The sequence below is a fragment of the Schistocerca piceifrons genome, chromosome 2, assembly GCF_021461385.2.
Source record: "Schistocerca piceifrons isolate TAMUIC-IGC-003096 chromosome 2, iqSchPice1.1, whole genome shotgun sequence".
Lineage (NCBI taxonomy): Eukaryota > Metazoa > Arthropoda > Insecta > Orthoptera > Acrididae > Schistocerca > Schistocerca piceifrons.
This window is the reverse complement of record NC_060139.1, coordinates 744,278,130-744,302,570: the sequence shown is the minus strand read 5'-3', so window position 1 is coordinate 744,302,570 and position 24,441 is coordinate 744,278,130. Positions and strand designations below refer to the sequence as shown.

The 24,441-nt window shown below is 39.3% G+C and overlaps 1 protein-coding gene across 1 annotated transcript in view; it reads right to left on the bottom strand.

Moving 5' to 3' along the window:
- LOC124776452 overlaps window positions 1-23,999 on the bottom strand; it is a 110,208-nt gene extending 86,209 nt beyond the window's left edge. The window contains exons 1-4 of the mRNA XM_047251461.1: window positions 23,845-23,999; window positions 22,163-22,423; window positions 17,292-17,469; window positions 2,856-3,349 (exon numbers count right to left, since the gene is read on the bottom strand). Coding sequence (XP_047107417.1) covers window positions 2,856-3,349; window positions 17,292-17,469; window positions 22,163-22,399 — 909 coding nt within the window. The 5' untranslated portion in view covers window positions 22,400-22,423; window positions 23,845-23,999. The remainder of the gene's footprint in view (window positions 1-2,855; window positions 3,350-17,291; window positions 17,470-22,162; window positions 22,424-23,844) is intronic.
- Window positions 24,000-24,441: the final 442 nt, after the last annotated feature.

The window sequence follows — 24,441 nt, the reverse complement described above, 5'->3', positions numbered from 1 at the left end:
ACAACTTTTTTGTAGGTCTGACAGGGAACTGTGGTCTAAAAATACATTGAATATGGGAATTTGTGTGCTGTTGTGGCCATTCTATTGATGCACCATCCAGATGATTACTCCAGTCTTCATGGAAACTGGGGTCACAAGGCAAGCTGTGCATGATGTTTCCACAACTCTCAGCAGAAACATATGTCGTTGAGACAAGAGATACTTTGTAAGTTGTGTGTTGCCCACTGGAGTATTTGGATGAACTGTAGTGATGTCACTTTTTAGGTAAGATTTATTCAATGGTATGCAGTAATCAATTTGCAATGTGTTACTTGTGAAACATACACACTGTACACTCATTAGTAATACTTAAATCATTTTGAGGAGCACTATTTACTAATGAAGAATAGGTCAATACGCACTTAATTTATGCTGAATGTCACCAAAATGTGTCAAGAATAGCAGAACTGCATACAGAATAATTCCCATGTAGACACTTTCCAGCGCACCTCACTTTCCTTAATACAGCAGAACTACTGATACTGCAGATTTTGCACCAACAAAATATATTCAACAGAAAACAGCAGCCAACAAAGCAGCAGTTCTTGCAGCTACTGCATTAAACATGCATGTCAGTTCCTGTGAAATGCAAAGACAGACTGCTATCACATAGAAAAATGTTTTGAATACTCTTCATAGATATAAATTTCACAGGCCCATATTTCCTTATATCAAGAGCTACACAGCAGTGATTCTCAATATCATTTGGAGTACTGTCAGTGGACCCTCCAGAAATAGAAAAATTTTGTGGAGGAAGTACTGTTTGCTGATCAGGTAACATTTACTAACCATGGTAATGAAAATTTGAGAAAGAAGTATTACTGGTCAACAGTAAACTCACACTGTCTCTGTCATGTATTTAACGAATGCCTTAGGAATGCGAATGTGTGAAGCAGAATAATTGGATAGCACATGACCAGCGTTTATTTAATTGACAGTGCACTAATTTGAAGGGGTGGGGGGTGGAACATGTTTTTTGGTAAGTATTTAACGCTTGTCATTAGAAAACGTGACTTTGAATATCTATTGAACAATGTCTTTCCAGCATGGACGTCCTGCCTACAACCATTCAGTAAAAAGAGATGCAGTAAACCGATTTTTCCCAAACTGGAGAGTCAGGAAGAGTCCTATCCAGAGATTTCTGGCAGGATCACTTGATTAATGCCATTACACTTCTGCCTCTGGGGCACTGCAAACCATGTGGTCTATAAGAAGCTTTCAGTGATTTAGAATGATACAAAGCAGTTAACTACTGCTGTGTGTAAAGCAATCACTTCAGATATATTTGCACCAGTGACGTTGACACTGTTGCAGCGTGTATGTAACTGGCATTATTATTAGTTCTCACTTTGAACATACTCTTCAGAAAACTTGTCAACAGAAGTGTGACAACACATAAAACTACCTTCACTGTGTTCAGTTCACAGTCTTTGGTTTCATTTATTCCACGCATTATTTGAGGTACACTGTTTTACACGCATGCAAATGATGCAGCAAACAGTACAAGTGTCAAAAAGAAGTCATTTGATTTTCTCACAAAATCTCAACTATTAAGACATAAAGAAATTACAGACATCAGCTGGGAGCTGCCATTCTCAAACCTGTGGCGCAAGTTTTAATTTTAAATGTAATTCAGGAAAACTTCATAATAAAATTAGACTACTGTCTTTTTATAGAATTTTTACTATGTCAATATACGTTTTGGAGCCCTTGTGACTCTAAAATGTACATTAGCCAGTAAATGCTCTTCAACAAGATGGTATACAGATTTCATTATTAGTTTTCCATTTATTTCACTGACTCAGTTCTGTCAAGAACAGCCACTATGGCAAGCATGAAAAAGGAATATTAAGACTTAACATTTCATTAAGAATGAGATCATCAAAGATGGAATATGTGTTCGGGCTGGGGAAGCAAAAGGAGCATTGACATTAAGCAATATAAGAAACTCATGGAAAACTTAAATTTGCATAGCCAGACGGGGATCTGAGCCAGAAATGTTTCACTGAAACCATTGCCCTACATTGCAGGCACCCTATTGTCTTCAGAATTATAACCTGCTATCTAAAATCCGGAGCAACTGATCTAACACCAGAATTCAATGCAGTAGCTACTTTTAAGAGAGACCTTTGTTATTTGCTGTGGGTAAGTGTGTTTCTTCATAAGGTGCAGCAGCTCATTTACACTCTTTAAACCACAGATGACTGAAAACATTTGACTACGTCATGTGTGTCATTTTAAGCCTACTTGTTGAGTTGAGGCTCACATTCTGCTAAGGTGCAATGCATGTGAGCCTTATCTCATGCTTATCAGCAAGGCATCAAGCAGACTGGTAATGTTTCCATACATTTGTAGAGCAGCATCATGTAGTGGGAGTTTGCAGTGATCTCGCAGGAATGTCACTCAATAGTAGCACTACAAAAGGAAACCTGGAACTCTTCCATGCAGATACAGTTTCACTCAGTGCTCAAGACATATAGTTTATCTACTCACAGTCTAAAGAATGTACAAACATAGTTGGGCTAGCATTCTGGAGAATTTAAAACAATGTCTTGGCTGCAATATTCATGTATTAAGTATCTAATCAATAATTTAAGTGATGTGATCTAATAACAATGCCCAGTATTTCCACCTATGAATATTTTGGAACCATGAGCAACTACTGATACAGGGTGGCTCAAGATTTTCCATTCATTCGTCAAAAAAAAAGCCACAGCTCATACAGCTACAGAGGGCTCTTGGCAAAATTTGACACATGTATCAAGACTTGTTCTCGGAATATATATATAAACTGTTCAATTATATTTAAAACCTACCTTGAATCCATTTCCTTTCTGCTCTTCAGTCTGATCAATATCCTTCTCCTGAGCAGATTTCATGAACCCAATAACATTTTCCAACTCCTTACGAGCCTCATCTTCTTCTGGACAAGGCACATCTCTCTCAATTGTATAGGTTCCTGCTTCACTGACAGTGTCATTCGAAGAGTCATTTATCACTTCCTCAATATCATCAATCATTTCATCAGGATTTTGAGCCTGAACTCTTATTTCAATGTCATTATCATCATTCGTGCTGGCAACTAGCCATTCTTCTTTACAGTTAGCATCAATATCTTCAAAAGGACTAGCAACATTATTTAAAGATGTGTTGTGTCGCTTTTCCTTCACTTCGTCGCTTAGCAGTCGATCTCTTTCAAAAAACTTTTGTATTTGCTGCTGCTCACACGCAGACATTAATTTTGCTTTAATCTGGGAGCTATGTTCAGCTAAAATTTTTTTCTCTTGAGCAAGATTTGTTGTTCTAATGCCTATTAACAAGAAATGCATATATTATAACCCCTGGAGAATATACACTACTGGCCATTAAAATTGCTACACCAAGAAGAAATGCAGATAATAAACGGGTATTCATTGGACAAATATATTATACTAGAACTGACATGTGATTACATTTTCACACAATTTGTGTGCATAGATGCTGAGAAATCAGTACCCAGAACAACCACGTCTGGCCATAATAACAGCCTTGATACGCCTGGGCATTGGGTCAAATAGAGCTTGGATGGCATGTACTGGTACAGCTGCCCATGCAGCTTCAACACGATACCACAGTTCATCAAGAGTAGTGACTGGCGTATTGTGACGAGCCAGTTGCTCCGCCACCTTTGACCAGACGTTTTCAATTGGTGAGAGATCTGGAGAATGTGCTGGCCAGGGCAGCAATCGAACATTTTCTGTATCCAGAAAGGACCATACAGGACCTGCAACATGCGGACATGTATTATCCTGCTGAAATGCAGGGTTTTGCAGGGATCGAATGAAGGGTACAGCTATGGGTCGTAACACATCTGAAATGTAACGTCCACTGTTCAAAGTGCCGTCAATGCGAACAAGAGGTGACCGAGACGTGTAACCAACGGCACCCCATATCATCACGCCGGGTGATACGCCAGTAGGGCGATGACGAATACACACTTCCAATGTGCGTCACCATGATGTCGCCAAACACGGATGCGACCATCATGATGCTGTAAACAGAACCTGGATTCATCCGAAAAAATGACGTTTTGCCATTCATGCACCCAAGTTCGTCGTTGAGTACACCATTGCAGACACTCCTGTCTGTGATGCAGCGTCAAGGGTAAGCGCAGCCATGGTCTCCGAGCTGATAGTCCATGCTGCTGCAAATGTCGTCGAACTGTTCGTGCAGATGGATGTTGTCTTGCAAACGTCCCCATCTGCTGACTCAGGGATCGAGACGTGGCTGCACGATCCGTTACAGCCATGCAGATAAGATGCCTGTCATCTCGACTGCTAGTGATACAAGGCCGTTGGGATCCAGCACGGCGTTCCGTATTACCCTCCTGAACCCACCAATTCCATATCCTGCTAACAGTCATTGGATCTCGACCAACGCCAGCAGCAATGTCGCACAAGGCATCACAACAACGTTTCACCAGGCAACGCCGGTCAACTGCTGTTTGTGTATGAGAAATCGGTTGGAAACTTTCCTCATGTCAGCACGTTGTAGGTGTCGCCACCGGCGCCAACCTTGTGTGAATGCTCTGAAAAGATAATCATTTGCATATCTCAGCATCTTCTTCCTGTCGGTTAAATTTCGCGTCTGTAGCACGTCACCTTCGTGATGTAGCAATTTTAATGGCCAGTAGTGTAGAATAATGACTTTTTAAATTGTGCACACAAGTTATGCAGATGAATCTGTTATGACAGTTACTTATTTTCTTAGAGCAAAATTTGATGTAATTTTGTATCGAAAGTGCTCTATACCCATTCCTTCATTGCACAAATACTATTTACCTCAACAATATTCATAAAGAAAATATATGAAACTTCCTGGCAGATTAAAACTGTGTGCCGGACCGAGACTCTAACTCAGGACCTTTGCCTATCGCTACCCAAGCACGACTCACACCCCGTCCTCACAGCTTTACTTCTGCCAGTTTCTCGTCTCCTGCCTTCCAAACTTTACAGAAGCTCTCCTGCGAACCTTGCAGAACTAGTACTGCTGAAAGAAAGGATATTGTGGAGACATGGCTTAGCCACAGCCTGGGGGATGTTTCCAGAATGAGATTTTCACTCTGCAGCGGAGTGTGCGCTGATATGAAACTTCCTGGCAGATTAAATATATTTCCATTTGAATGGGTAAAAAATGTTACCTGTGGCAAGCATGGTACTCTATCACATCAAATGTTTGCATACATTGCTTTTACTCTGAAGTTAAGTCTCTAACGTGACATACCCTAATAACTGGTATTATTATAATGTATCAATAGTTCTGTAAACACTTTCTACCAGATACTGAATGATAACTGAAAGAATTTTAAATCTGTGAAACTGAAGGCAATCTTTGGTCATAGTTTTTTTTTCCTTTATTTTATAACTAGTTTCTATTTTATTAGATCATTATCTGATGTGTCTGTCCTGCTAAAGTAGTACACAAAACAAACTAGTTACAGCCAAGAAAGAGCTGTCAAAACTGATAAAAACATAATAAAACTGCAATAAAACACAGCTGCCCCATAGTGTAGGGCCATTAATAGTATGCTCACGGTGATCATATATAAGTAAATTGTATTTTTACCACTTCTGATGGCGCCTATTTTGGCTAAAAGTTCTTTATGATTTGTATATTAGTTTAGGAAGAGATATGCATCTGGTGAAAAAATCTCCCAAGACTGAAACTACTAATAAAATAAGGAAAAAATTATTTGGCCAAAGAGTTTTCAATTCCACATTTTTAATGTTGTATCGCTGTATACTTCAGTGTGGTTTGCCCCACTTCATTTAAAAGAGTTTAAGTCAGTCTCCCTAGCAATCAACTAGCAAAAAAGCAGATGGGTCGTAGGGATCTGCAAGCTATAGAGTTCTAACAGACTACAGTGGCAGTTTGCAATACTGCACTCATAGCCATACTGCTTCAAAATGCTACTAGAATGTTTGGTATTAGGGAAACTACTCCACAGAACCTCGTAGAAGTGTGCAACATTTCACATCAGTATAATCAATCACTATCATCACATTTTAGACTGGCAATGGCAAGGAAAGCGTTTCTGAAGAAGAGAAATTTGTTAACATCGAGTATAGATTTAAGTGTCAGGAAGTCATTTCTGAAAGTATTTGTATGGAGTGTAGCCATGTATGGAAGTGAAACATGGACGATAAATAGTTTGGACAAGAAGAGAATAGAAGCTTTCGAAATGTGGTGCTACAGAAGAATGCTGAAGATTAGATGGGTAGACAACATAACTAATGAGGAAGTATTGAATAGGATTGGGGAGAAGAGAAGTTTGTGGCACAACTTGACCAGAAGAAGGGATCGGTTGGTAGGACATGTTCTGAGGCATCAAGGGATCACAAATTTAGTATTGGAGGGCAGCGTGGAGGGTAAAAATCATAGGGGGAGACCAAGAGATGAATACACTAAGCAGATTCAGAAGGATGTAGGTTGCAGTAGGTACTGGGAGATGAAGAGGCTTGCACAGGATAGAGTAGCATGGAGAGCTGCATCAAACCAGTCTCAGGACTGAAGACCACAACAACAACAACAACAACAACAACAACCATCACATTTACCTTCGCCAGTAGATTATGTGCAGCAAAAGAAGATGTGACAGTACACTCATAAGATTTCTCACTGGAGTGACTTGTGACACCTAAATTTATTCAGTCCTTGAAGTCCCCCATGATAGTGTGCCCCCAAATGCGTGAGAATTTCAGGGTGACCACGATTGATTAAAACACATCTGCTATGTACACAAATTTGCACTATTTGTCTAATATCTTTTGTGACAGACCTCGTATAAGATATTTTTCAGCAGAACACATGATTTCATCTGCAGGAAGTTACTTTTCCACTGCCAATGAGACAATCAGTTTTGATAAATTAATCACCGTGTAAGGACAGAATTCCACATCAATAGCTAGTCATGTGCTAATACATTATGATAGATAGGATGATGAAAGGATGTAGGGAACAGGTCTCCCATCTCTGTCTGTTGCTGGGATATGAGCCATGAGGCAAAGAGTTGGAAGTAGGGGTGGAGCATGGATGGACAAGGATATTGCATAGGTTCAATGGGCAGCAGAATACCACTAGTGGGTAGGATATTTCTCATTTCAGGGAATGATGAGAGGTAGTTGAAACTTTGGTGGGAATGCGATTCAGTTGTTCCAGTCCTAAGTGATACTGCGTAATGAGGGCAGTGTATTTTTATGGCTGGATGGTGGAAATGTGGGAGGTGGTAGGTGACTGGAGAGACAAGAGATGGTAGATCTGTTTCTGTACAAAAGTGGGAGAGTAATTTCAGTTAGTGTAAGCCTCTGGAGAACCTTGGTGTATTTGGAGAGGCACTGCTGGTCATTAGAGATGCAAAAACCACAAATGGCTACGCAGTATGGAAGGGAGGTATTGCTGGTGACTGGTAGGTTTGATGCAGACAGAGATCCCTCTCCAAATATGCCACAGGTCTCACTTGGGCTTTCAGAGATTGAAATTCCCTTCCAACAGATCTACCATGCATTGTCCCTCTAGTTACCTGACACTGTCCAGCCACAAAGGAGTGCTCCTCTCATGACTCAGCACCAGCCAGGACTGGAGCAGCTGAATCATTTTCTCTGTCAGAGTTTTGACTACCTCTCCTCATGCCTTGAAATGAATAATAACCTATCATATAAGATGAACATCAACAAAAGCAAAACGAGGATAATGGAATGTAGTCGAATTAAGTCCAGTGATGCTGAGGGTATTAGATTAGGAAATGAGGCACTTAAAGTAGTAAAGGAGTTTTGCTATTTGGGGAGCAAAATAACTGATGATGGTCGAAGTAGAGAGGATATAAAATGTAGACTGGCAATGGCAAGCAAAGCGTTTCTGAAGAAGAGAAATTTGTTAACATCGAGTAAAGATTTAAGTGTCAGGAAGTCATTTCTGAAAGTATTTGTATGGAGTGTAGCCATGTATGGAAGTGAAACATGGGCGATAAATAGTTTGGACAAGAAGAAAATAGAAGCTTTTGAAATGTGGTGCTACAGAAGAATGCTGAAGATTAGATGGGTAGATCACATAACTAATGAGGAAGTATTGAATAGGATTGGGGAGAAGAGAAGTTTGTGGCACAACTTGACTAGAAGAAGGGATTGGTTGGTAGGAAATGTTCTGAGGCATCAAGGGATCACAAATTTAGTATTGGAGGGCAGCGTGGAGGGTAAAAATCATAGAGGGAGACCAAGAGATGAATACACTAAGCAGATTCAGAAGGATGTAGGTTGCGGTAGGTACTGAGAGATGAAGAGCCTTGTACAGGATAGAGTAGCATGGAGAGCTGCATCAAACCAGTCTCAGGACTGAAGACCACAACAACAACATCCTCTCCACCCCTTCCACAGTTGTATTCCACTGGCCACCACAGCTACGGAATATCCTTGCCCATTCCTATTCCACACTTGCTTCCATCACCTTGTCTCATGGCTTATATCCCTGCTATAGACAGAGGTACAAGACATGTCTCCCACATCCTCCCACCACCACCTACTCCCATCCTGTCACAAACATCTCCCATCCCTTCAGAGAAAAGGCTAACTGTGAAAGCAGCCATGTCATCTACAAACAAAGTTGCAACCCCTGTGCTGCTTTCTATGTGGGCATAACAGCTAAGAAGCTGTGTGTCTGCACGAATGATCACTGGCAAACTGTGGGCAAGAGACAGGTGGAACAGTTGCTGAACATACTACCCAACATTATGGGCTTCACTTCAATGACTGCTTCACAACCTGTGCCATCTGAATCCTTCCCACCAACACCAGCTCTCTAAATTGCACTGGTGGAAACTTTCTCTACAACATATCACAAGACATTCTCTATTACCACAATCCTCATGTCCTCAAGCTTCACTAGTACTGGTCCTCCACCTACCTATCCCCTTCCCTGTTCCCACCCCAGCACTATGTATGCCTTCTATTCCATTTCACCAGTGCACTCACTCACTATTCCTTTCCCCTTCTGTATTTCACTTCTCTCTCTTTTCTCCTCCACTGTTCCTCATCCCACCCACCCACGCTCAAAAGAGGAATATAATGCCTGGAGAGATGCAAAATCTGGGCAACCTGCAAAAAAAATGGAAAAAAATATGAGAGCTTCAATAAGCTGCTTTCCCTTTTGCCTACTTTAAATGAATGGTGTACTAGCAGCAACATTTCAGAAGACTCAGAAAAACCAGTGGAACCGTTAATTGTGATTTCTGAGTCTTCAGACAGAGAGAAACCTTAAGGTTCATCAAATGTTGAATAAGAAATGTAGAATACAGATTCAGGAACCAGAGCCATCCTGAGTACTTGTGACAACAGTCAGTGCCCAGGTGAACAACAAAGGCAAAAGGTTCTTACTAAGAACATCTCTTGCAAATATTGGAAAGCAAAAGTCAAGAAGTTTTTGATGAAGATGCATATCTTATGTTGTCTTTGATGCCTTCATTGCAAAGACTCAATACCACAGAAAAACTGAAAGTAAAAATTAAATTCATGTTAGTAATCACTGATGCTCAGCAAGATACCTTACAATCAGGTGGATCTCATTAATCATTTGTGCTTTCAGAAGAGATCCTAATTGAGATACATTTAATAGAAACAATAGTTGGCAATGAGAATTTGATTTAGTCAACTTATGTCCCTAATTTCAAGTACATAAAACCTAATTTTTTGAACTACATTGAATGTTTCATTTCTTAAATGTATTTACCTTCCAGTAAATAAAAGCCTTTCGGTACTTGAAATACTATCACAAATTACATACTTATAAGTAATATGAGGTGAAGTAATTGCAAGTAAAATATCAAAACTGTTGATCAACATTCTGGTGTTCTCCCAAAAGTTTGAAGAGGGTGATCTCGATCTTCATACAACTTATTGTTCTGTCCTTTCATTTATTTGACCACCTGCATTTGGTAGGAGAAGTGAATTTGATTGTGTGACTGAGGACTAGCTGTGCAGCCCCAGGACCGAGGGCATGTCATGGCCAGCCTGGTTAGGCGAGCCAGGTACAAAAATGAGTGGCATGGCCAGATGTGGGTAAATCCCTGTACTGGGTATCTTCACAGGAGTTGCTCGCATGGCCTTTGTGCAGGAGATGCATCAAAAAAGGAGGAGTGTCAGATAAGCTGAAATATGGCTAAGTTTCAATTCTTAGAGAACCTACAATAGTTCACACTGAAGTATTAAAGCAGATTTGTATACAATGGTGATCTCCTTTAAATGAGGTGCATATAATGACACAACAATAATTCAATATCTTTAAAACTAAAGAAGTTGATATTTTACAGCGACTAAACATTTACACAATGAACCTTTGAATTAACAAATTTTAAACACTTCATACAATTTCAATTTCAACAAATAACACCTCAGACAACAGCATTGCACTATATCTATCACCCCTGAGAGCTACATATCTGCAGTGCTTGATTTGTGACAGTACATGTCGGTTTGATGTAAAATAACATTTTAAAACATCTAAATACACCAGAAGGTCACAGTATCAGAAATCAAGCACTGCATTCTTGTATTTGATTTATTAATTGATTTATAACATCTTTTTAGTATGCAAATGTTAGTCAGAACAATGTATTCTTCACAATGTACCACAAATCTCTCATATCTTTTCATAATTAGGTATTTATTGAAAAAAATCAATTTTTGACTGTGTAATGTAATTGGATCGACAAAAAAAAAATCTTCTCACCAAGTAGCGGCAGAAGAACACACATAAAAGAAGGTTATACTTATGCAAGCTTTTCGGGCCAGCGGTCCCTTCTTCTGGCAGAGGGGTTGAAGGAGAAGGAAGAGGGATGAGGGGAAAGGACTGGAGAGGTTTAGGCAAAGGGGTGGATTTTGGAAGAGTCACCCAGAACCACGGGTCAGGGAAGATCTATCAGACAGGTTGAGAAGGAAGTCTTTCCCTTGGAAATATTTTGGAAAAGTCACCCAGAACTGCAGGTCAGGAGAGACCTACCAAACAAGACGAGAAGGAAGTCTTTCCTTCTAGTCCCGTCCGGTAAGTCTCCCTGACCTGCGGTTCTGAGTGACTTTTCCAGAATGTACTGCTTTTCCTCAACCTCTCTTCCTTACTATTCAACCCTTCTACCAGAAGAAGGAGCCACTGGCTCCAAAAGCTTGCATATGTGTGTTCTCCTGTCGACACTTGGTGAGCAAATGATTTTTTTTTTTTCCTATCTAATTACATTACTATATATCTAAAAACAAAGATGATGTGACTTACCAAACGAAAGTGCTGACAGGTCGATAGACACACAAACACACACACAAAATTCAAGCTTTCGCAACAAACGGTTGCTTCATCAGGAAAGAGGGAAGGAGAGGGAAAGACAAAAGGATGTGGGTTTTAAGGGAGAGGGTAAGGAGTCATTCCAATCCCAGGAGCGGAAAGACTTACCTTAGGGGGAAAAAAAGGACAGGTATACACTCGCACACACACACATATCCATCCGCACATACAAAGACACAAGCAGACATTTGTAAAGGCAAAGAGTTTGGGCAGAGATGTCAGTCGAGGCGGAAGTACAGAGGCAAAGATGTTGTTGAAAGACAGGTGAGGTATGAGTGGCGGCAAATTGAAATTAGTGGAGATTGAGGCCTGGCGGATAACGAGAAGAGAGGATATACTGAAGGGAAAGTTCCCATCTCCGGAGTTTTGACAGGTTGGTGTTAGTGGGAAGTATCCAGATAACCCGGACGGTGTAACACTGTGCCAAGATGTGCTGGCCGTGCACCAAGGCATGTTTAGCCACAGGGTGATCCTCATTACCAACAAACACTGTCTGCCTGTGTCCATTCATGCGAATGGACAGTTTGTTGCTGGTCATTCCCACATAGAAAGCTTCACAGTTTAGGCAGGTCAGTTGGTAAATCACGTGGGTGCTTTCACACGTGGCTCTGCCTTTGATCGTGTACACCTTCCGGGTTACAGGACTGGAGTAGGTGGTGGTGGGAGGGTGCATGGGACAGGTTTTACACCGGGGGCAGTTACAAGGGTAGGAGCCAGAGGGTAAGGAAGGTGGTTTGGAGATTTCAGAGGGATGAACTAAGAGGTTACGAAGGTTAGGTGGACGCCGGAAAGACACTCTTGGTGGAGTGGGGAGGATTTCATGAAGGATGGATCTCATTTCAGGGCAGGATTTGAGGAAGTCGTATCCCTGCTGGAGAGCCACATTCAGGGATACGACTTCCTCAAATCCTGCCCTGAAATGAGATCCATCCTTCATGAAATCCTCCCCACTCCACCAAGAGTGTCTTTCCGGCGTCCACCTAACCTTCGTAACCTCTTAGTTCATCCCTATGAAATCCCCAAACCACCTTCCCTACCCTCTGGCTCCTACCCTTGTAACTGCCCCCGGTGTAAAACCTGTCCCATGCACTCTCCCACCACCACCTACTCCAGTCCTGTAACCCGGAAGGTGTACACGATCAAAGGCAGAGCCACGTGTGAAAGCACCCACGTGATTTACCAACTGACTTGCCTAAACTGTGAAGCTTTCTATGTGGGAATGACCAGCAACAAACTGTCCATTCGCATGAATGGACACAGGCAGACAGTGTTTGTTGGTAATGAGGATCACCCTGTGGCTAAACATGCCTTGGTGCACGGCCAGCACATCTTGGCACAGTGTTACACCGTCCGGGTTATCTGGATACTTCCCACTAACACCAACCTGTCAAAACTCCGGAGATGGGAACTTGCCCTTCAGTATATCCTCTCTTCTCGTTATCCGCCAGGCCTCAATCTCCGCTAATTTCAATTTGCCGTCGCTCATACCTCACCTGTCTTTCAACAACATCTTTGCCTCTGTACTTCCGCCTCGACTGACATCTCTGCCCAAACTCTTTGCCTTCACAAATGGCTGCTTGTGTCTGTGTACGTGCGGATGGATATGTGTGTGTGTGCAAGTGTATACCTGTCCTTTTTTTCCCCCTAAGGTAAGTCTTTCCGCTCCCGGGATTGGAATGACTCCTTACCGTCTCCCTTAAAACCCACATCCTTTCGTCTTTCCTTCTCCTTCCCTCTTTCCTGATGAAGCAACCGTTTGTTGCGAAAGCTTGAATTTTGTGTGTATGTTTGTGTGTCTATCAACCTGCCAGCACTTTCGTTTAGAAAGTCACATCATCTTTGTTTTTAGATATATTTTTCCCACGTGGAATGTTTCCCTCTATTATATTCATATAATTATATTACTATGTATTTATTGAGTGAACAATTTACTATTTTGCCAGTACTTTCATTTAAATATTAATTACAACTTATAATACAAAATCGTGCTACTTTAAGAAGTGGTCAGTCGCTTGTGTGCCAACAGATACTTCCATCAAGCAGGCATAAATAACTGCTTAAACAATACCTAATGACAACATGTTGTCAATTAACATAAGCACACTTGTGCAAACATCCTGGCTTATTTATTTATGAACAAACCTTTATTTATGTTTATTGTAAATGATCAGCGTGTGACTGTTTATAACATTTCTTCATTTAAATATTGTTGTAATGTTAGTTTAGGCCAGGAAGTGATCAATATAAGTCAAATCACAGCTGTAGAACTTAATAACAATGTGATTTCGGTGGGGACAGCCTTCAGCCAATGGAAAAGTAGACAGTGGTGGAGCACTTCGAGAGCCAAATGGAGACCGATATTTTTTGAGTGAAGAGCTCAAGGGAGCAATATGAGACACTTTTCACTTAGATCTTGATCATGACACTTTCTGTTGAGGCCTGATGGAAGGCAGACCTAACTTGTGATGTTCAGTTGTGTTGGTGACAGACTCTGGGCAGTTTTATGACAATGTTTGGTTTTATTGGGCACTCAACTGCGAGGTCATCAGCGCCCACACAAAGTCCCAATTTTTCACAGAGTCCAATTTCTTTACTCAGTCCAATGTAGCCACTGTCACAAATGATAAAATGATGAGGACAACACAAGCGTGCAGTCCCTGGGCAGAGAAATTCCCCAATCCGGCCAGGAATCGAACCTGGGACCCCGTGATCCAGAGGTAGCAATGCTAGTCACTACACCACGAGCTGCGGACAGTCTGGGCAGTGAACAGCTGCTACAATACTCTAACTTTTGAATGGACTTTATATTTCAAGATGTGTGAATGTCCTTCATTGTAGACTCTTCGTATTTTGTGTGCTTCGTAAATCATTATGGTGAATTCTGAATTATTTGGGCTGGTGCATGTTTGGGGTTCTGTGATCACAAACTGTACTCAGTTTTCCCATACCTTTGGTGACTGTTTAGTTTGGGGACTAAGCTACCATTGTCAAAATGCTCTCAATGTAACTTTACTGTATTTGATAAGGATATTTTCTGTCTATATTTTAACTGGATATACAGGGCCACTTCCCATTTATTTACGATGGTCTTTCTTGAATAAACATCATTCAACATATCTCTGTATGTTCATCTTTTTAAGAGATGGTTGCGAGACTCGGCTGTTGGATACAGGATGTTGAATTAAACACCTTTCAGTCATATAGGTCACAAACTTGTTTTATTTGGCTAGCAGTTTCAGCACCTTACTACACCAACTTTGATTAGAACCGAGGTAGAATCTTTCTACACGTTGGTCAGGGGCCTGAAGATGGTGTGGTAAAACACTGAAGATGGTAGCCAAATAAAATGGGCTTGGTAACTAGACAGCTGAAAGAAGTTTAATTTGACATTTATTATTCAGCATAATTCTCTGTCATCTACATCAATTGCAGATGTTAAAGCAGATCACTTTTTATTAAATTATTCATTTATCTTTTTTTTTTATTTCTGTGTATTTATTGATTTACAATTCTAGGCGATACATACAGTATCTGACCACAGGCTCAAAGCTTCAGATTTTTATTTGCAGGGTGTTCGCTATGGGCATGGAAGCATTCACATGCAGCTTGACACAGTGAAATCAAGTTACTCCTTTTAAAAAGAGCTGTGCATAGCCCAGCTACATATGGTACAAGCAGCATCAGATAAAGCCACAACTGGTTTGCTCATTTCAGATGCTGTCTAGAAGAGCAACTACTCAGCAGAAAACCGTTATGTATCATCACATTCAAACTTCCTGGCAGATTAAAACTGTGTGCTGGACTGAAACTCAATCTCAGGACCTTTGCCTTTCACGGGCAAGTGCTTTACCAACTGAGCTACCCAAGCAAGACTCATGATCTGTCATCACAGCTTTACTTCCACCAGTGCCTCATCTTCTACCACCCAAATTTCACAGCAGTTCTCCTGGTAGAGCACTTGTCCACATACGGCAAAGATTCAGAGTTTGATTCTCAGTCTGGCAAAAAGTTTTAATCTGCCAGGAAGTTTCATGTCAGTGCACACTCTGCTGCAGAGTGAAAATTTCATTCTGGAAATATCCCTAAAGCTGTGGTTAAGCCATGTCTCCGCAATATCATTTCTTCCAGAAGTGCTAGTCCCACAGTTTCGCAGGAAAAGTAAAGCTGTGAGGATGGGTCGCAAATCACGCTTGGGCAGCTCAGTCAATAGAGCACTTGCCCGAGAAAGGCAAAAGTCTTGAGTTTGAGTCTCAGTCTGTCACATTGTTTTTAATTTGCCAGGAAGTTTCATATCAGCATACACGCCAATGCAGGGTGAAAATTTCATTCTGGAACCAGCACAAAGTCTTGGACTTATTATTAGATGTACCCAGTAGTTTACTCAACATTTCTTCTGTCCCCACTTAATAACAAGAGTGCTAACACTTGCAACCATTTCCATGTCCATGTTTATGTCAAGTGTTGATTGATTATAAGTCGGTCATGTGCACACAGTTATCAAATTATTTGTGAATTGTGTCAATGCTCACTATTGGGCTAGTAAAATTGGCCAGTGGAAATGTCATTGATGCGTGCCTAGCCTTACCTTATACCAGGATCGTGCACTTTGTATTAGTAGAGGGGAAAAACAAATTCACTTTTGTTTTATGCTTTTAATAACCTCACATTTATGTGAAAGGTACACTGCAATATGTTTGTGAAGAAGTCTTGAGGAGAGGAAGTAAATTACCAAATAAAAAATATAGGCTTCAGTTTAAAAGAGATGTATTGCTGATCATAACTTTGCAATAGACAAAGTTACAAGAAAAGCAATCATCCTGATTAATGTGCCCATGGTAGCTAAACATTTGGATCACAAAATGTTTTATTCTACTTCTGGATAAAATTCTGTTTGTGTTCGTCAAGATAAAGGGGACACCCTGCATATGCAGCCCCAAGATGTAAAAATAAAGAACCCAGGGTCAAGAGATATGTCAGAGAGATGAAAGGGGCTCATGATCAGAATAATCAGGTAGTAGTTGTGGAATGTCATAACAAAGGCAGAGGGGGAAAGTATAAGGGTTACAATTTAATATCTCATTGACATATAGGGTAACTGGAAAAATTAAAGACCAGGGGTCAATTATTGACAACAGAGATGTCATTAGCTCAGTCAAATAAAGATGAAGGCAAGCTTAAGCCACAGGATGTTTATAAAATTATACTGGCATTCATCTCGTGTGATTCAATAAGCAAAGAAAACACAATTCAGAATGGGAATTTGAATTTCACTTGTCCCAAGTACAAATTGTGTCTTAAGCATGGCACCTCTGTCAGAAAAAAAGTGCTACGCCAAGGTCTTGAAAGATGAAAGAATTAGCATTTGAAGCTGGAAAATAAAAGGGAAATTGAAATCTCCATTTGTCAACACCTCAGCTTCAAATAGCATACCCCTTGTTTCTCCTCACCTTTTTCATGGCACTTTTTCATAGTCTATTACCAGTCAGATTCCTTTTTCTACTACTTTTTTCACTTCTCTCGTCACCTCTCAACATTGTTGTCAATATTTCCTGTCTGCTTTTTTACATTAATTTCTGCCTTGAGCTTATTTGGGACTGCTTGACTATGTTTAAGCACTTTCACATTACTGACATGCTCCTACCTCATGTACATTTTACCTTTTACATTTGACACATTTCTCACCAAATTTTGTGTTCTGGATAATTTCTACTCCATCTGCATATCACTCCCGATGTTTCAAAATGAAGTAATGAAATTACAAAAACAAACAAACACACACACACACACACACACACACACACACACACACACACACACACAATATGCGAAATATCTTGATCTTTTTCTGAATAACACACCTTAAATTGTAAACAAAACATCAAATGACTACCAACCTCTCTCTGCAGTCTTTAGTTTCTGGACAAATATGTCACTTTTACTTCTCATATCCTCTTCCTGATCACTTGAAAAGTATCCTTCTGAGTGATAGCCAGCTCTTCTTGGCAAAAGCAGTTTTCTTGATGGTAAAGGTGACAGTCCTATTGCTTGCAAAGCACTTTCATTGACATTTTTCTGAAAAAGAGTACTGAATCAAAATTACTAACAGACACAGTACAATTTCTAAAACCAGTCTGAATATGTAAGCCTCTGAATTATTTCAGTGAGGATAGGATTACCCACATTACTGAAGAATGGTAATGACAACTGTTCAGATCTCTTCATTTCTATCGGAACTGTATGAAACATGCTGAAGATGTATTCAAAAACTACTTTTTTAGATTCAGTTTATGGGCTGAAATTAGAGAAGTTCTCAGCAAATACTGATGTAAATAAGTAACAATAAACAGGGTAGCACATAAATCAATTTCTTTGACAAACTCTGGGAATCAATTCATAATGAAAGCCTTTCTTCATCTGCATTACAGAAGCATCCGATTCCACCTGTCTGCTTTGACTGATGATGTCATGAGTATGGTGGAAATGGCTACTTCCAGCATATACAAAATGGCAACAATGATGTCACTACATACACATGCCAACAAATGCGAACAAAAATAAAAATGATACAATAACATCTCACTCCAAAAATATAATGAAACTAACGGGACAACCACAGCAAATTGGGCATTTAGGGCAGGAACAAACTAAATATACCACAATAAAATAACACCACACCATCTCAAAACAAATAACACCCAAAAAAAAATTTAAGTTACACATCCACAGGAATCGGACATTTCCCTTGACCTATATAGCTCAATCACAGACGTCGATACCAAAAAACCAACAGCCACAGCTCCAAAAAGTGGAACCAAAACAAACAACTCAAAAACCCAAATACCACTTATTCACTACTTAAAATAAAACAGTTCCAAATTCCAATAAATATACAACACAGAAAGTGTCACCATTACTATAGAATAAAACCACTTATCAACAAAAGCCTCTGGCAATACCACTTAGGTTGGCTAAAACACACACACACACACACACACACACACACACACACACACACACACACGCGAGCGCGCGCGACAATGCCACATATACATGTTCATGGTCCAAGCCGCTGGAATTCTCGTCAATCTCATGTTTTTGCCACAAACGTGACACCTAACATACTCAGCAATAAGACTGAAAATGTGCATAAACTGTGTGTCAGATATCATATCATCAGCCATTTGAAAACTTAGTGATACACTCTTGACCTTCACTGTCATATTCATACCTAACAAAAAAACAATAAAAAAAAACTTCTTAGCGCACAACAACACCAACCTAATCAGACCTAATAAAAACACCACACACATAAACAAAAAAAACCTTAATAACTCACTGAAAACACTTCCACAACCCACATTATCACACGAACTATCTAAACTCAAAACCACATTATCATGATGACAACAAAAACTCAAATGAACACAATACCACACCTTAAACTCAGCACATCCACATCCACTACCAGAGGGCACCATCAAATATAACAACAAGACATCTACAAATACAACCAACTCAAAAACTCCGTACCATAGTGACATCACACACCAAAACATTATTACGTCACAGCTCAAAGCAGATGGGTGGAATCGGACACTTCTGTTGCCCTCTTCATCCAAACATAAATTAATGCATACCAACTTTCTTGGGAAAATTTGCAAGAAATAAAGGCCTTCAGTAATAGTATTGTACACAAGTGAATGTGGTATGATCCCTGACAAATCACTGTACACTAAATGTATCTGACTAGAGGCAAGTTGTAATTCTGAAATAATTACACGCAGATGTTGCTGGCAGAAAACCAACCTTCCGGGTTCTGGGCAGACATGTATAACCCCCCACCTTAGCCCCATAGCTGAAGGTGAAGGCAGTTGGTAGAATGCACCAGCACTACCTGTCACACCATGGCAGATAGTTACATTTATCACTTACGGAGAGAGTAAAGCTGAGCACGAAAACTTATTTTGCATAAATAAAATAAAAATCTATCCTTCATTTCCCACCATCAACTGTCTCATTTTCCTTGGCTTCACTGGAGATTCAAACAGCTCCCATAGGACTTGTACAAAGTCAAATGTTGCAGCAATGCCAGCCCTGCCATCAGCAACATAGAACAACAGTTCTCACCACATATACCAGGAAGTGAAGGATTTTAGCACCATTTAAATCAAATATCCCTTATACTTTCTGACAAACCAAGGAGACAATAATAAAAAAGTAACACCAATACTATAAAATGTCAATAGGACCCAACTGCTTCTGAATTTGCTAAACCTCCACTTAAAGCATTCCTGAAATAATTTGTGTTGATCAGTACATGTGGTACATGTACATGTGGTAAAAGTGGACTTACAGTGTTGGCGGCTTTTCCATTGTGTGTTGCTGTTTGTAGCAGTTCATGTGATCAATCATGAGAACCTGACATGGCAAACCATGAGTAAGATGCAGGTAGCCAATGAGATTCTCATTCACAATTTCCTATGATTCATAAATAAAATTAGCTAGTATTTTGTTCTATTATGATTGAATTTAACAACATTGTCAGAATTTTCAGCAAAGATTTATTAAGACATCCAAGTTGGTTATTGCAACAAGGACTGTATACCTCAGGCAGCACTACACTACACTACACATCAGTCTATTATGGCAATCATATTTCATGCCATGATTCACTGGTTTTGCTAACTTACACGCAAATCATCACATTCCAGCCTAATCTAGGTCTCAGGCAGTACTACAGGTCAGCCCATCAGCAAATCTAGCTTTCTTTCATTAACTTTTGTTGGCCTTGACAACTCATAACCAAACTCATATTCGTTCATTGCATTCTACATTTCAGGGAAGTCTGCAACTATGCCAGTCGTGATTTAAATAATGAAAACTGCACCAGTTACTTATTTTTTCATGCTTAGCACAATGTGTTTCAAGAATTTATTCTCATTTCCAATTGCATTTGTTAACATGAATATTTTTTATGTTTGCAGAAAATCACACATGGAAACATCACCATAAATATTTGTGTAAACAAATGCACAAATGTGCTTGAAAACAGGAATAAGTTATCAAAAAAAAAGGTGTGCTAAGCATGAAAAAATAAGTTACTAGTGTAGATTTAATTATTTAAAACACAAACTCACATTCCAGCATAGTCTAGGTCTTGGGTTTTGTTACAGATTGCTGTCAGCACATCTAGTTTTCTTCCATTTACATTCATTGGCTTTGTCATCTCACTACCAAACTGCCACATTCCAATTTAACCTAGGCCTCAGGCTTCCTTAAGGGTCAACACGTCAGTACATCTAGTTTTTTCCAGTCAAAAAAATATGAATACCTGTGAGCAATCTTAAAATTTAAGTTATTCAGACTTTCTCCATATCAAAAACAAGTGTAAACAATTTGTGTCTTCTGGTGAAAGAAACCATCAGATCCAGCGATTCTCATTGGCTATTTCCAATGGCAACAACCAACATCAACAAACTCCCAACATCAGCATGCAATAAAAGACCCACCAACACTGCCAAAATAAAGTGTGTGACACACAGAAATCACACACTACTCTTTAAACACAGCTAACATGATCAATTTAATGTTGTTGTAACTTAATGTTATCATACCCAATAGTGATGGCACCAAAATAAAGTAACACTTAAAAAAAAATTAAAGTGTGTGTTCCAGGAGCTTGTGACAGCTGCAGAGAAGGAACTGATGTAGGCCTACAGATTTTATCAGCAAGTTTAAATACTACATTAAATTCTGCAACATTCCAAGACATGGGTATACAGGAATGTTCGATACAAGTTGCTGGCCTTGGCAAGTGACGTAGGAAACACATGACAAATGCCATAAACAATATGGCAACTATAAAAAGATGTTATTGGCGATATTTTCAAATGGTCTAAGCTACAAATTAGTCTGTCACCAAACTATATGTGTGTGTTCTTTTTTTAGTATCACATTTGTTGGCTCCACCAACTCGCAAAGTGTCACCTTCCACCCTAGCCTACACCTCAGGCAAAGTTACAGACCAATCTCTCATCACAACTAAATGGGATTTTCTTTTCATTTTTTCCACATTTGTTGGCTTTCCCAACTAACAAAAAAACTGTGAATATAATGCACAAGATGATGACACAACAACAGCCATTAACATTACATCTCTGGCCAAAGCTGACGAGTCTTATCGAACGTTCTTCTTTACATCAAGACACTACACATACAGACCAACACAGAATAAGATAACGGCTGAGAGGTCACATATAATACTTGTCAATTAAAAAAAAAAAAGAATCAGAACACAAATGCCAATCTTACAGAGAGCCTCACTAATAAAAGTAATCTATTATATGAACTCACTGTATAAGTCAGTGCAGACTACCTTATAAAAACTAAACTATCTTCTCTGCACAAGCATTCACAATGTGACATGTACCAGTCTGTCAAGAGTGATACCCTTGAAAGGTGCGCACAGGTGATTTTGTGAATTTTGAAAAGTGGGCAAGACATAATGGCAAATTAAAGCTCTGAAATGTGGTGGTCGATAAAACTGAATACCATGGTACATCTAAGTAAGAGCACTGCTCATGGATGGGAACTATCTGCCGAACAGTTTTAATCATTCGGAGAAGTTTATAATGAAATAATGCAGTTATTTCATCACTGCATTGACTAAATTTTTAATTAATCGAAAAGAATATCAGTGCACTCCATCAAAATGAAATGATTACTAAACAATGTGATAAAAAATTACTATGTAACATTTTAATACCTTGTCTTCACCAACTGCAGACAGTGACCAGTTTCTCGTATGTCGGAAAGGAAATCTTCCTAAGTTTTCTCGTAGATTCCTTGCAGATGCATTACCCTTGCTGTCTGCAAAGTGTATTGTGAATGCCATTGACTTCTGAGATTCTGGAGGAGTCTGTACATCAGCACCATTAGACTCACTAGGCTCTGCTTGCACAGAGCCTGGCAGCAATTCATCACCACATATAGTTTCCATCATCCCTCCTCAGAAAATACTTGCTTCCTATTGGAATTAAACCACATTCCTAAACCTTCACATTCTCACATATTACAAAAGTATACATTTTATTTTAATATTAGATACAACTCTAATTCAGAATCCAGTATACACAAATTAAATTTTAAACATTAATATTCATTACTGGCTTTGAAATAATTACTCAACAGATTTGTAAAATCTTTTAGTGGAGTACAATGAGAAGTTATTGTAACATTTTACTCAAGTATTGTTTTTAGCTATGTTGCAGCATTATATCATTGTGAAAGCTCGTTTCTAGTAAGTATTATGAACAGTATACTAAGTATTCTCTACTTTGTTACCACACCTGTATCAGAAAAACTAAGTGATTGTTTTTATTTATGGCTAGTTGGTTACAGGATAGCTAAGACAACAACAGCCAATCAGCTGGGAGCTTGTTCACACCTTCTCTGTTCAGTTCAAAATTGTAATATCACTCTGCTACCTCAGGTGCTGTGTAATCCAATCAGCATTGTACGACAGCTGTGGTCAGTAGTCCATGTATTTCAATCTGCTTTTTGTTTTTTGCTGTAATTCTCTGTGCAGCATGTTTATTGTATGCAACAGGTATATAATGCTAATACAGTAATACAGGTTAGCTGTCAGTGGACAACAGACTGTGTAAGGAATAATATCATTTAAATATGTTAGAAATCACTATCTCAAGTCACTGAAATTAGATCAAACCATCAAGAAAAAAATCTGGAAAAAACAGCATAACATTGTCATTACATCTGTTGCAGCACGGGGACATGTTTACGATAAAAACTACAAATGTTGTTGTCAGATGACCCACCATCAAACACAAAACAATGTAGTATTAAACAAAATATTGACATTTTTTAATATCACCTATATTCAGTCATTGTACACCAATGCTGGGTGAAGTTAATAGGTAACCTGGATAGCAATTCTTTTCGTGCTTGTCATGTGAAACACGATAACCTTATAGTGTATCACAACGAACAGAGCTGCTGCTCACTCACGCGTAAGTCGTTCTACAATAAACTTAAGCTCTCATAATACGAGGCAACTTTTTCCATATGAACTCTCGAGCTGACGTGAACAAGTTTGCATAAGTATAAACAGAATTTAGATTAGCGTTTTCAAAAGTGTTTAGCATACAGTGTAGAACGCCAATCTGGAAAATGAACAACCATACCCCACGCACGATTCCACAAAATTATACGTGTTAATTGTATAGGAATGGCGTACATGTGTACAAATTTACGACGACATTACGATGGAATCAATTTTGGTGTTTCGTATCATCACACCCACACAAGTTCTCAAAAGAAAACAATCAATAATAATATTTTTTTAGTTAACGTCTGGCGAATTAAAGAAAATTACAGAAAACTATCAGTTTATTTGATAAACAATAACAAACACCCTTTCATTCACACCTTTTTATGCGATTCAGACGAATCGATGCGTACCACTCCTCCATTTATTCTAAAACCCTAACGTGACAGCACTACCTCTACTCCTACTCTCACAAATGTCAACATCTATTTTCCAAAGATTAAATGCTAACTGCAACTTCACTCTCGTTCACCCTTTGATTGAGTAGAAGTCATCACAAAGTTTGCCAAATTTTGACATTTTCAAGCCGCGATACTCGAACGTACATCGTAGTGTATTCTCTTCGAAGTCGCTGTTTTCAACAACTGTGAATTATATTTCCGCACTTTTCATCACTTATTAGTGTTTCACACGTGACGGAAACTGGACAGAGAAAAAACAGACACACTATAAATAACAACGTAAATTGATGGATAGAGGTTTTTTAAACAAGTTTTTTGAGTAACGAAATGTAGTTCCCTTGAATGAGAAAGATACAGTTATTTGAAGTTTTTTGGTACTCAAAAAACACACAGTGGGTAAGGTAAACAGGCTCTATAAATTACCCTGGCCTGCACTGCTCAGTCGTGTTACTGACCCTGTTAACATATTCCGATAAACAAATACCGCATCTGACTAATTTCGTTCTGCTCTATCGA